At 48.9% G+C, this 12910-nt stretch overlaps 1 protein-coding gene across 4 annotated transcripts in view; it reads right to left on the reverse strand.

The window, feature by feature from the left end:
- Positions 1 to 5713: 5713 nt before the first annotated feature.
- GOLGA1 (golgin A1) overlaps positions 5714 to 12910 on the reverse strand; it is a 54998-nt gene continuing 47801 nt past the window's right edge. For 3 of the 4 annotated variants that reach the window (XM_007194687.2, XM_007194685.2, XM_007194686.2), the window contains exons 20-23: positions 9922 to 9981; positions 9188 to 9358; positions 8571 to 8657; positions 5714 to 7985 (exon numbers count right to left, since the gene is read on the reverse strand). In XM_007194687.2, coding sequence (XP_007194749.2) covers positions 7905 to 7985; positions 8571 to 8657; positions 9188 to 9358; positions 9922 to 9981 — 399 coding nt within the window. In that variant the 3' untranslated portion in view covers positions 5714 to 7904. The other variant, XM_007194689.3, reaches the window with a different exon arrangement.

A 12910-nucleotide genomic window follows, 5' to 3' on the forward strand; every position in this document is an offset into this window, starting at 1 on the left:
GCCTTTAAAATCAGAATAATGATTCTTGTCACAAAGAACTGTTAGCAGTAATGAGATGACATGTGAAAACACCTGGGCACAGGATCTGAGACCTTGTAGGGATTTTAAAGAATTGGCTTCTTTTCTTCCTTGCTGAGGCACCTTCTGGTCCTCTGGAGGGGGATCTGTCCAGAGCAGTAGTTTTGAATGATTTTGCAGTCTCCTCCCCCTGAGGAAATTTGTCGATGTTTGGAGATACTTTGTCACAACTTGGGGGGTGGGAGGGAGTGCTACTGGAATCTAGTGCATAGAGGCCAGAGATGCTGCTAAATATGGTACCATGCATGCACAGGACAGACCCCACGTCAGTCATCTGGACTAAAATGTCAGTAGTGCTGTGGTTGAGAAACCCTGATCTAGAGGAGACCAGGGACTGGGCACGGTTCCTTGGCCTCCACAGCCTGTTCTCTGGAAGGGCCTAAAACCAGCTGAGACAGAGGCCAGCTTGATAAATGGTATGCCCCTCCCTACTCCTCAGTTCTCCCCAGCTGCTGAAGGCCCCCTGCCTATCAACACCTATAGCGAATGCTTGGTAGAGGGGTGCTGCAGAGAGATTAACTCTAAAGCAGTGACCCTTTTTGCCCCTGTGGACTAGTTATCCTACCCTTACCCATTCATCTTCTGAAATATTTTGTTTCCCAACCATGCTGGTTAGTGAAGAGCGCCCGCCTTCGTTTCCTCTGAAGCCTCTGGGACTCTGCTTATTGCTCTGGCATGTCAAATTCGAAAAGAGTTCTGAGGTAGAAGCTATCAGTGGCTGATATCAGACTGGCCCTAACCAGGCTGGGAAAAAGGAATTCCAAAGCTGACAGATACAGCGGTGTGGGAGAGTGGGCTGCCTCTCAAATTGGAAGGTGGATCAGAGCCCAGCAGGGTGCTAGGGAGCTCCACAGGGGTGGCTCCCTGGGTGTGTGGGCCCAGCTCAGTCAAGATGGAGGCCACACTAGGGAAGACCGGGAACTCGGCTTTGCTTGGGAGGTTCTGGCTGTTCACACGTGGGTATCGCTGCATGAACAGGAGTAGAGACCCGATTGGGCAGAAGCCATTTCTGGTTCTATTTCTGAAGCTTTTTGGCTGAAGCCAATGTTTCAGATGAGGAAATGAAAGTCAACTGATGTAATTCAGTTTAAAATAGGTGTCACCTTTGGGGACCTAACCCAGATTGTAATTTTCTTTTGAGCACTGGCTATTCAGAGCTCAGCAAAGATTGTGTCAGGACTCCAGCTAAGGTTTAGGGAGCAAGGAGGGGAGGATTGATTCATTTTGTTGGCAAAAGGTTCTTTTAGATTGTTAAATTTCCTCCAGTTGGGACCTCACTGACTTGGGTAGGTCTTGGAAGATAAAAGTTTTAGCACATCTTAATTTCTTTAATAGTTTAACTGATAGAAAACATTGGATTAAGAGTTAGGAGACCTCCATTTGTGCCTTTATTCTTCCCTTTTGAGAATGAGAAGATGAAAATGATAAACTTACTCGGTGGTCGTGAGGGTCCAGTAGGGCAGATATGGTGCGAAGTAAGTGCAAACCAGCTCAGTCGGATTTTGCTGCAAGTTACCCTGCGCGGGCAGTTGCTTTGCTACTACCTTCCCGGGAGGGAGCGAGTCCGTGTCCAAACTTGCTTTGAAGGGGAAGGTTTCGGGGGCCGGCAGAAGGAGGGGTTTGCAGGGTTGGCAGAGATGCCCCACCCACCCTCCGTGTGGCTCAGGAGAGCTACAAGCTACCCTCTGAACTGGCTGTGCCCGCCGGGAGGCCACAGTGGGAGGCAGGTGGATGTGGATGAGATGCCATTTGACTCTACTCTCTTGAGCTCTTTTTGCAATGAGTTCGTTAATAAAAGCATGAACATGCTAGAGCCTAGCCATCCTTAACTGGTGCTGATGCACAGGGGACATGCTTCGGGCGTTTCATGCAGCCTTGCGGAACTCTCCCGTCAACACCAAGAATCAAGCTGTGAAGGTAAAGGGGGTTGAACTGCAGCTCTGTTGGGTGGGTGTTGGGACCAGGGCTGTGATTGTCCAGTGCAAGCTCCCTGGGACTCTGGACAGCATCTATTTCATCTCTGCATCGGTGAGTATCTACCAAGGAAGTGAGTTGGCACCGGGCAGTGTTTCCACGGAAGCCTCCTGGCGCTCCTAACACCCAAAGCTGTCAGTGTTCATAGTAAACACTCCCCAAAGAAACGTTCACTCCTCCCTGAGGCCTCATGGGGTGAGAAGTCAGCCCAGCCCTTCCTGATGAGCAAAGTTATAAATTAGCTTGTCATGTGGGACTTAGCAGTGGTTATGCTTTTATAAGCTATTGAATAGGCTTTATTTGCATAAGGATTTTCAGTGCTTTTATGATTTCCTGCCTCGTAAAAACTAGGTGAGACCATACAGTTGTGCAGACTGTATTGGTTACGTTGTCTAAAAACTCATCACTGAGACTGTCTAAAATTTGGTCCAGGGAAAGGGGTCTCTTTGGAGCTAGGGTTTTGCTGTCTTGTGATGGCACTTTTTTTTTTTTTTTTTTTTGATGGCATCTTGATATAAATGGCTGCACCTGTCAGACATGGAGGAAAATGGCCCCTTTGTTCCATTGAGGGTGAACGCAGACAGAAGGTGCAGCCAGGTAGACCTGTTTTTTTTTATCTCCACAGTTATGATCCTGTAGAGTTTTAAGGCCTTGCTGGTGTCATCAGAAATAGGGATGCTTCTCTCCAGGAAACCGCTTATTTCCCCCAAAATAAGTGGAATAAATTACTGGCTTTGAATACTTTGGGATACTTTGAAACTTAAATCAATAAAAGAATTTCACTTAAGCATTCCAAATGAATTAGAAATTGGGCAGTGTTTCTAATGAGTTCTGACTACTTGGTTTGGTGTTTCTGAGCCTGCAGTGCGGGATGTGGATATGCCTGGGCCATGGCTCTAGGCCTCACTCCCTTTCTCTTTCCTCTGTAGGAACGGGCCCAGGGCGTGGTGCTGAAAGTGCTTACAAATTTTAAGAGCAGCGAAATTGAGCAGGCTGTGCAGTCACTGGACAGAAATGGCATTGACTTGCTAATGAAGTACATTTATAAAGGGTTTGAGAAGCCCACAGAAAATAGCAGCGCAGTGTTACTCCAGTGGCATGAAAAGGTATGTGAACGTCAGGCAGCCCACTGAGTCACCCCAACCCCAGGGTTCAAATCAGCAGGCCAGGCTATCCCAAACAAACAAAGGACAGTCTGATAGGCATGTGAGAATAAGGGGCCACGCCTCAAGCAACCTGGGACATCTGAGCACTTAACCTCTCCCAAGGAAGCACCTGGTAGGGATCTGCCGTCTCTGGTAATCGCCGTTGCTTTAGCTGCTGGTTTGTGCCGGGCAGGCATGGGGCAGGTGACTTGGCGTGGTAAGGTAGAGGCAGGCTTGCTGGTGGCTGGGACTTTGTAATACTTTCTTTGGGCCGGTGGAGGTGGTGGTTGTGGGTCTTAGATGCAGGCTGAGCCCTCCCGTTAGCTCTGAGGGCTTCCTGCTCCAGCCTCAGCCTCACCAGGCCCGAGGGGGCAGTGGCAGATACCTTGGCAGTGTCTTTAATAGGGCCTTCGTCCACCTGAAGCATGAAAAGCCTGTCCTTTGTTTGGGTCAGTATAAGAGCAGGGCCTTTCATCAAGCCTGTGTCCTTCCTGAAAGGCTCTGTTGAGTTTTAAGGGAGTGGCCCTTACTGAGGGATCCGTCACTTGGGCAGCCTGGGGCTGGGCTGTGGCCTTTGGTCCTGTCGGTGGGTGTGCTCTGCCGACCTAGAAGGTGAGCTCCTAGGCTTAGTGGGTGGGGCTCAGGGGAACTGAGTGGTATGGAGGCCAGGCTCTCTGGTCCCTTTAAGGCAATTGGGTGCTCAGCCCCATTGACATTTCAGCTCTAATGGGCTAGTGTTTGTTCAAGTGCCTACAGCTGTGCCTGTAGGCTGGGACATGATGGGCTTGTCAAAGGGAAACTGGGGGTCTCTGTATGTGCTTGGTAACAATGTTCTCAAGCCCAGTTCTCCTGCCTCAAGAGCTAGTAGCTCTTGGGAACCCTTTGTTCCAGGACAGGGCTCCATCCCTCAAATGTGGACCCTGTTGGCACCTCTTAACTGTGCTCTCGCGGGAATCCTTTTTCAGAAGGTCTATGACACGGTCAGGAGCACATGGTCCCATCTCCCCTGGCAAGCTAGGCTCCCCTTGTCCAACCAAGTCTCAACTGACACCTTTTCTTTTCCTGCCCCTACAGGCATTAGCAGTAGGAGGACTAGGCTCCATTATAAGAGTTCTTACAGCAAGAAAGACTGTTTAAAAAAAAAAAAAAAAAGACTCATGTTACCTTGAGAAGAATTTTGGATGCACAGGCTGTTGAAGAAGGGATTGACAATGGACCATCTTCCTCGGAACTCCCAAGTAAACTATTTCAGGATACGCATCCGCTAAAGTGTATTTTATTTTCAAGGTGGAGGGAGAAATCGTCTTACTGTTTCCTAAATCCTTTGCAGGATCTGATAGTCTATGCCTTTGTCCACAAGTAATGCAGAACTGACATTGTGACTGTCTGCCAGAGTGGCTGGCCCGCATTGGTCAGGTGTACCTGTGTGCACTGCCTGTGTAAAAGCGGGGAGGGATGACTTGGGCAGGTGCAGATTCAAGGGGTGTGGCAAAAAAGGGAGAGCTTGGTTTTTGTTGAAGTGGAAAACCCCCAAGGGTTTGTACAGACATCCCGACCTCCCAAAGAAGGCGGGCTCTCTTGGGTTCATTGTAAAGTGCCTGCTGCATCAATAAAGCTCTTGGCTTATTAGTACATACTCTGCAGTGTGTTTCGTGTATATAAAAGAAATGGGTAATGGACGGTAATGAATGAGAGGTCGCCTGTTCTGGAAACTGGGCATGGAGAGGGTAGACGTGTGTCCCCGCCGAGCCATGGGAGGAGGCGTGGCATTCCAGCCCTCCTGCCACAGCAGTACCTCAGGCCTGGGCTGCAGTGCTGCTGGCTGCTACAGAGAGATGTTTTGCTGAATAACTATTTATTGTTTTTACTCCTTTGATTTGTGTGTAGTTTTGGAGCTTATTTAATAAAGTGCCAAACATTCAATAATTGACCTAAGCTTTAAAAGTCTTCAGTTTGTGTGACTGCACTTGGAGTCTTTTGGGAGCAGGCTCAGATGGGCGCAGTCACCACCTCCTGACGCTGGGTTTGGCTGTTCGGCAGGAACACCGTGATGTTGTTTTCTTTAAAGGATTAAGAGCCAGAAACAGGTAGCAATCAGCCTACAGATATAAAAGGAACATTTTGTTCCCTGTAACCACTAACAATGGGCCTCTCTGAAGAGCAGAGATGCTTTTCTTTCCTTTTTAGCACATGTAACTGCAGTTTGCATTCTGTTAAAGGTAGGGACCCCATTCACGTCCCTGAAGCTCTTCCCATTCATGTGGGCCTTGGAGATGGAGGTTGACCAAAGTGACAATCCTCCCAACTCCGCTGCAGAACCCCACCCTTCCTGGGAGGTGGGACTGGGCTGCTGGCTTCATTAAATTACATGTAATGTTTATTCACCCAAACCTAATCTGGGGAGGTGCTTCCTGAAAGACTAGTGTTCTACAGGCCTTGAACTTGGCCTTGGAGTTTTAAATGTGAGACACAATGTACTAAATTTAACAAGTTAAAGAAATACACACCAAACTATATCAAGTAAATCCACTGCCTCTGGATTGAAGAGCTTTAATCAAAAAGTGTATTGCACCACAAGTGAATTTTCTACAGCAGTTTTAGATAATACAATCTCCCTATGTACAACATGGAGGGTGAGATCAAGATCCAATGCTCATATAAAGGACTATATATACTGTCTCTATCACAGAACGTTTTATACAAGTAAAAGTGCATCAAATCACTTAGAACATTTACTCCACTCTTCCTCTTAAAGCTGAAGGAAATTCAACATGCAGGAGGAAAGCCTGATCAGAATGAATCCTCCCTGTGCAAGTACAGACTTAGTGAGGGGCCCCACAACGACGCCTAAAATTGCCGGCGGACGTGGGTGGTGGGTGAGACCAGCTCAAGGGCTGGAGAAGCCACGGGGGAGTCGGGCGGGGCTCCCACGGCTGTGTGGTAGTCGCCTCTAGCAAGCCCTGAACTACCCAATCTTAGGGATTCTTTCCTGGGAGAGCTGGAAGAGCTACCTCCTATTCATCAAAATTATGGAACAGAAGGGACTCCTGTTTTGTGTCCCCACCAGATAAATGGAAAAGAGCATTCTAAACGCAGGCCAGGCATCTGCAGGGGGAGCCACAGGAGGAGGTAGGTAACCGGAGAATGGGTCACTTGGATGGCAGAGAGCCCAAGTTGGGACGAGGGTGATGCTGCCCTTGCTTGGTACTTCTAGGCCCACAGAACTGTCTTACGTTAACTGCAAATCCTTGTTTTCCTGTGAGATATACTTTATGTATTTTAACCCTAAACATAGTTGAGAAACATAACTTTACATCATTGGATAACTGATGATAAATTTAGGAGCTCCAGTTATTCAGTTTTTTTATTTAACCAATAAAACTTTCATCAAACTATAACTCAATATATGGTTTCCTTTTAGATTTGATAGTGTGCCTTATCCAGGGCAAGCACTTTCCCTTTTCTTTATAATGATAACGAATACAAGTTTTTATCAGTTCCAGAGCCATTTGCATGCTATCAAGTACTGCAGCCAGCTAGGGGCTGCCTAGCAGCCCTACATGAATGTAGTGTCATCTTAAATATTTGGGGGTAGGGTGACAGGGAGAGATGGCTCTACTTACAAGGCAGTCCACCCGCCAACGTTTTGGTCAAGCCTGCGGAGAGGGACAGCTGCTGCTTCCTTTGAATACAGCAGACTGTCCTTAGCAGTCTAAGGACTGCTCAGTGTTACAACACAGAATTAAGAGCTAAACAAATGAAACCCCACCACTGCTTCAGAGGGAAGCAGATGCCAAAGAATGCTAGTGACATTACAAAGGGACAGGGCTCCCAATCTTAGAAATAATTTCCTCTTGATGCTCTGATTTTCCTTTAAGAACACCAGTTAAATGGATTTTATAATACAGAAGACATGTTTATAATAGCAAGGAACTTTAGCTATAAAAAATAGTTTAAAATGGTTTACCAGCAACCTATCCAAGACAAGTACATTCATTAAAAAGGCAATTGAGTGTATTTGGTACTAAGGATCTTTTTATACATTTGCTAGTTTTCTTCAGTAAAATGAGATACTGTCAGAAAGGTGCATATTCATTAATCCACACTGGCCCCAGAGTACCTTAAAGACGGACACATCTAAAGTTCTCGGTGGTCTAAGGAACAACATGAAATAATGTTTCCTTGGGAGGAAGGGTTAAAAAGCTTCTAACTCATCTGAACCCAAACATACTGAAAGGGAAAGGGAGTTTTTTAAAGGCCGGCCTCAGTGAGTTGGCTCTTCGTGGCAGAAGTAGGTGGGTCTGGCCTGCTGGGCACCATTTTGAAGGGCTGTCTATGTCCAGTGTCATCACCACACGATGGATCAGCCGCCTCCTCTCTGACACATGCTGAGGGCTTCAGCTTTAAGTGCTCACCTTGAGAGAGCATTCAGGGGCAGGTGGGTGCTGGCCAGAGCTGGGATTTTAGCAGCACTGTGGAAATGTGGGTAGTGCCAGGACCCTCTGGTGACCAGAACAACAGGATCAGCTACCTCCTGAGGTTCTTATCAGTCTGCAGGAGTGGGCCTTAAGTCTTGTAAACAATGTTCAGATGCTTGTACAAAATACTGCAGTTACAGTGATTAAAAACCCACCCAGACTGGTGTGTCAGTGTTCTTTTCACAGAAAAAGTGTCAGCCCTTGGAGGTTCATCCTTGGGTGGTACCACCTAGGACCACGGTATCCGAGGGTTGGAGATGGACGGCCGGATGCTGCCCTTGGGAGCTGGCTTGGACCCAAACCACGACATCTGGGTTTGAAACAGAAAAGGCTCCTGAGATGAGAATCAGGACTAGGTGCGAAGCAGCTGAAAGAGCCCCTCCCCATCTGTGGGCCGCCGCCCCCGCCCTCCACACACCCGGACTCTGGCTGTGAGCAGAGCAGTGAAGACGATGCTTCTGGTAACCAGTGTGCAGGGCTGAAAGGCCCATCCTAAAGATGGGAGGGAGACAGGAGAAAAACCTGAGGTGACAAGAACAAGGGAGTGGAATTTAGGTAATGTTTCCTTAAAATGTTTTCTATTATAGCATTTATGCAGGTACTTTTTGAGCATTTTTCAGTTTTTAAAGAAGTCTGGGTGCTGGCCAGACCTGGGGCTGTTGATGAGGTGATACCAATGAAAGTGCTCTGGAGAAGAACACAAGGCCCTGTTAGTCAAGTACAGCAGAGACCTGTGGGCACAAAGCATGTCCTTGGTAAATACTACCCGAGTCCAGTTCATCAACCAAAAGCACCTTCCAAGCTAATGATGCAGCTGTGGGCTGGTCTCATACGCCAGGGTTGGGATGACTGACTACATTTTTTGGAAGGTGGACAGCAGACCAGGAAACCCTACCTTATACTCCAGGGTTTCTTTGAGCATGTTCTCCTCCTCTTGTGAAAAGTTCAGCAACACTGACACGGCTTTTATAAGATGAAAAGCCTGAAACAAAGCAAGGTTTGCTGCCATGGGCCTCGGTCAGTTAGCAGGCGGTCAGGGGGCTAAATGGCAGCATCTCCTGGTCCTGCTCCTCCTGTGCGCTCCGGGCTTGGTCAGCAAGGACCACGTAGAGGGTGGAGGTGGGCATTCTGAGGTCTGCTGGTTCTTTTCCTCCCCCACCTTTTACTTCGGGGACTGGCGAGACCACCAGGACGACCACCGCAGCTACCCGCTCTTCAGCAGGAGGCAGGACTGCTGGGCGGATTCAGTTCCCTGGACTCTGGCCTCAGCATCTGACCCACATCTCCTCCCAGGAGCCAGTTCCCTACTCGGCGCCCCCTGCTTGCTGCTCAACCAGCAGGTCAGTGCCCGCTGGAGAAATGACTGAGTGCTCACGTTGGTGGTCAAAGCGGCATGGGGGACAGAAAGAAAGAAAGAAATGGATTTGGTGGGAAGCCAGGCCGGGCTCGGACAAATGAACCAGGCCCTGGGGTGGAACTCAGTACCCAAAGGGCAACTCAAAAGCCCTTTACCTCAGATTCGCGACAGGACATGAATTTTAAAACCACATGTTTGAGGTACTCGAAGTTGATCTCGCGGGCATCAGTCAGGTCAGCGTTATTCGTGACAGAAGGGGCCATGTTCGGCATTTCAGGCCCAGGCTTCTCCCGGACTTCAAAAAGCTCGTTATCGGGTCTGATTTTCTGAAAAACCAATGGAAAGATATTACATTGAACCCTTCAAGACAGGTTTGAAAATCACAGGGGAGATTCACTTGGCCCTGGCTGTGATCACCTGCAGTTCTCTGCCACACCCTGCACAGAGTAGGGCGAAAAGGGCCCCATCTGGGAAGGAAGCACCAGTACCTGAAGAAGGTAGGGTGCTGGCTGAGAGGAGGGAGAGAGGTATGTGGGGAAGTTCAGGCATTTCCTTTACCCGTGTCAGGACTCGTCTCCTGGGGCAGTGAGCACCCAGCCAGGGCAGAGGCGCCGCTCTCCCACGTCTGGGCCTGGCCTCTGCCATTCACACACAGCCACACGTCACCTCACTGACCTCTCAGACAACACACAGGCTCAGAGAAAGAGGGCTCGTGCCGGGGGTCACAGAGCCACTTTCCAGAAGGACGTTCAAGGTGGCAGGGCCACTGTCCCACCAGCCTGACTTCCCAGAGACCTCTTGCAGTCCCCTGGGGGGAGGGGAGTGTCATCAGGCAGGAGGAGCACAGAGGCAGGAGGGGATGGGCAGTGGGGAGAAGGGGGACACTCACCAGTTCCTTCTGCAGAGTCTTCTTGAGTTCCAGCATCCTCTGCTGCATCTGCTTTATGGTCTGAGGCAAAGCCCCACCCCCACAAAAGGCCATTCATTAAATGCACGTTTCAGCATCTTTAGAGTGCAAAGGACCACAGAGCAGACAGACAACCCCTTGGGTCCCCATACACCTGCCAGAAGCCCCTGCTTCATCTCCTGAGGAGCTTGAGCTGCCACACCTGCCGCCTCGGCCTCTCCCTCACGTGCTGCTGCTGTGCACAGCCCTGCTCTCCAGGCCCCGCCGCTGCCGCAGTGCTGTCCCACCCCTCCCCGCCTGGGGCCTTAGGACTGCTTTTGGCGCTCGCCTCCACAGGCGGCCTAGCTAGAAATGCCTCTGCACAGTATATTCTGCCCTTCAGAATGATGTTTATGTGCTATCATCCCCAAGTAGGATACCTGGGCCAAAATTTAGGATTCTCATCATCACCATTGATCTCCTGAAATACCATAATAATTTTTAACGCTTATTTTGAACAGTATTAAAGATCGTGTTTTTTCGGCACAACCCACCAACAATGGGTTTTATGTCTTTTATTTCTTTATTTTCCTTATTTATTTTTAGTGAGCTTAATTAGTATTATGGGCCTTAAATATAATTTATTACACATTCCATTAACCACCAGAAAGGCTGAACTGTTTTCCCAATGAAAAAATTTAATGTGTAATCGACATTACAGGGAAAACATTTTCAATAAAAATGTCTCCGAAATCTCACAACTTATCAAATGAGTTTCTCCTGTGGACCTCTAGTCCACGCCACCGTTCTTGCACTGAGCAGCTAGAATTCTGAATAGTAGTTTTCATTTATCAGAGTTTCCACAGCTTTATAGTTTTGCTAATTACAACTTTTAATGTGACAGTAACTCTAGGGGATGCCCCATGTCTTCTTGTGTAGCTGAGTTGCCTTTTTCTTGGCCACACTGCATGGCTTGTGGGATCTGAGTTCCCCAACCAGGGACTGAACCCGAGGCCATGGCAGAGCAAGCACCAAGTCCTAACCACTGGACCGCCAGGGAACTCCCTGAGCTTCCATTTTCAAACAAAGCTGTAATAAGCTTTGTTGTCTCAAGAGCGGTATGGCCACGGCCCCCTGGGGACGAGAGGGCTGGGAAAGCGCCTCCAGCTCCTGTCACACTGCCTGCAACACCCCACTGACAAAATGGTAATGTTTCGTTCCAATTTGTATTCTCTGCTTGACCGTGAGGCTGGGCATTCCCCCAAAAGTACATTTGCTAGTTTATGTTACTTGATTTTCTAGGTTTTGACTCATTCATCAATTTATCCAATGAATACTGAGTCTCTACACCAGCCTAGGGGCTGCAGAAACAGCAGGGGGAAAAAAAAAAAAAAGAAAAAATGTCTGCCCTCACGAGTGAACAGTGTCAATAAGCAAATATACAGTGTATCAGAAGGTATTAAGAGGCCTGGAGAAAAAAGAGCAAGGTGAGGGGACCGGGAGTTCTGTTGGTGAGGGCTGGCAGGGTAGCAGGAAGGCCTCACTGACAAAATGACACCATAAAGGAAGTGAGGGTAATTGGCAGAAGGATCTTCCAGACAGAAGGCTCAGCAAGTGCAAAGGCCCTGAGGCGGGAGGATGCTTGATATTCACAGAAAGGCAAGGCCACTGTGGCTGAGAGGGAATGCTGGGGGAGAGCAGAGGGTGCGGGGAAGGGGGCAGTAAGGAGCCAGACCACATAGGCTTTGTGGGCCACTGCAAGGACTTTGGCTTTTACGGGGACAGAGAGTCATCAGAGGGCCGGAACAGACAAGTGACAGGGAAGCCAATTAGAAGCCCAACACCATCCTGTAGGGAAGATAGGATGGTCACCTGGTCTCGGGTGGTAGCAGTGGCAGGGATGAGAGGCAGCTCATTCCGCGTACAGTTTGAAGGGAGAGCCAAATGGATTCCCTAATGATTTGGATGTTGGTTGTGAAAGAAACAAAGGGGTCAAGGATGACTCCAAGGTTTTTGCCATTTACTGAGATAGGAAAGATGGCAGTAGATGCTAGAGAGCGTGGTCAGTCTGAAGTCTGGTTCTGGATGTTTTAAATTTCAGGGGCCTTTCGGACACTGACATAGAGAAATGGGGTAGATGCAGGAGTCTAGAGTTCACCAGAGCCGTCTGGATCTGAGGTGTGGATGTGGTGCCAGCAGCGCACAGGACGGGGGAGATCGCCAGGGATGCGAGCGCGATTTGGAGAAGCTGTCCGAGCGCTGGACCCAGGGACACACAGTGTGCACTCTTCTATATTTTATATTTCATGATAAGAGATTAAGAGCCCGTGTGTGTGTGTGTGTGTGTGTGTGTGTGTGTGTGAGTGAAAGGGGGAGACGGGCAGGGGTGAGGGGAGAGAAAGAATGACCACCTTTCTCCTTTGTTAAAGAGCAATCACACAATTTGGGGGCGGAATTTCAGGCCAGAGCACTGACTAGCCAGCACATTTAACTTCACAGTACATTTTAAAAACGAGGCTCAAACGAGACCCTGCATTTACAGGTGCAGAGGCCAGGCGGGGTTGGTGGAATCATGACATTTATTAAGCCTCTATCAAATACCAGAAAATTTACAGGAAGCTAACAAACAGTTTCATTTCATCCCCCAACCTCCCCCCCACAAAACCACTGAAAGGCAGGTATCACCGCTCTCATTTCACAGCTGTAGAAAAAAGTGCAGAGGTAAGGCGACTGGTCATAGGACCTAGCTGGCGATGGCAGAGGGGGCTGGGGACACTGAGACCTGCCACTGTTCGAGCTCTAATACTCCGGATACCATCTCCGGTGGGGGGTCGGGGAGGAGACTGCCTGAGTGTGAAAGGAAGAGGGCCGTGCAGAAGGTAAGCAGAAGAGGAGAACCAGGAAGAAGCCCTTGTGGTGGAAGAGGTAACACCTCCCCCAAGAGGGGCCCAGGGGCATCAGCACGACTCTTGAAGAACGGACTGGATGGTTT

This window comes from Balaenoptera acutorostrata, chromosome 6 (assembly GCF_949987535.1).
Source record: "Balaenoptera acutorostrata chromosome 6, mBalAcu1.1, whole genome shotgun sequence".
Taxonomy (NCBI): Eukaryota; Metazoa; Chordata; class Mammalia; order Artiodactyla; family Balaenopteridae; genus Balaenoptera; species Balaenoptera acutorostrata.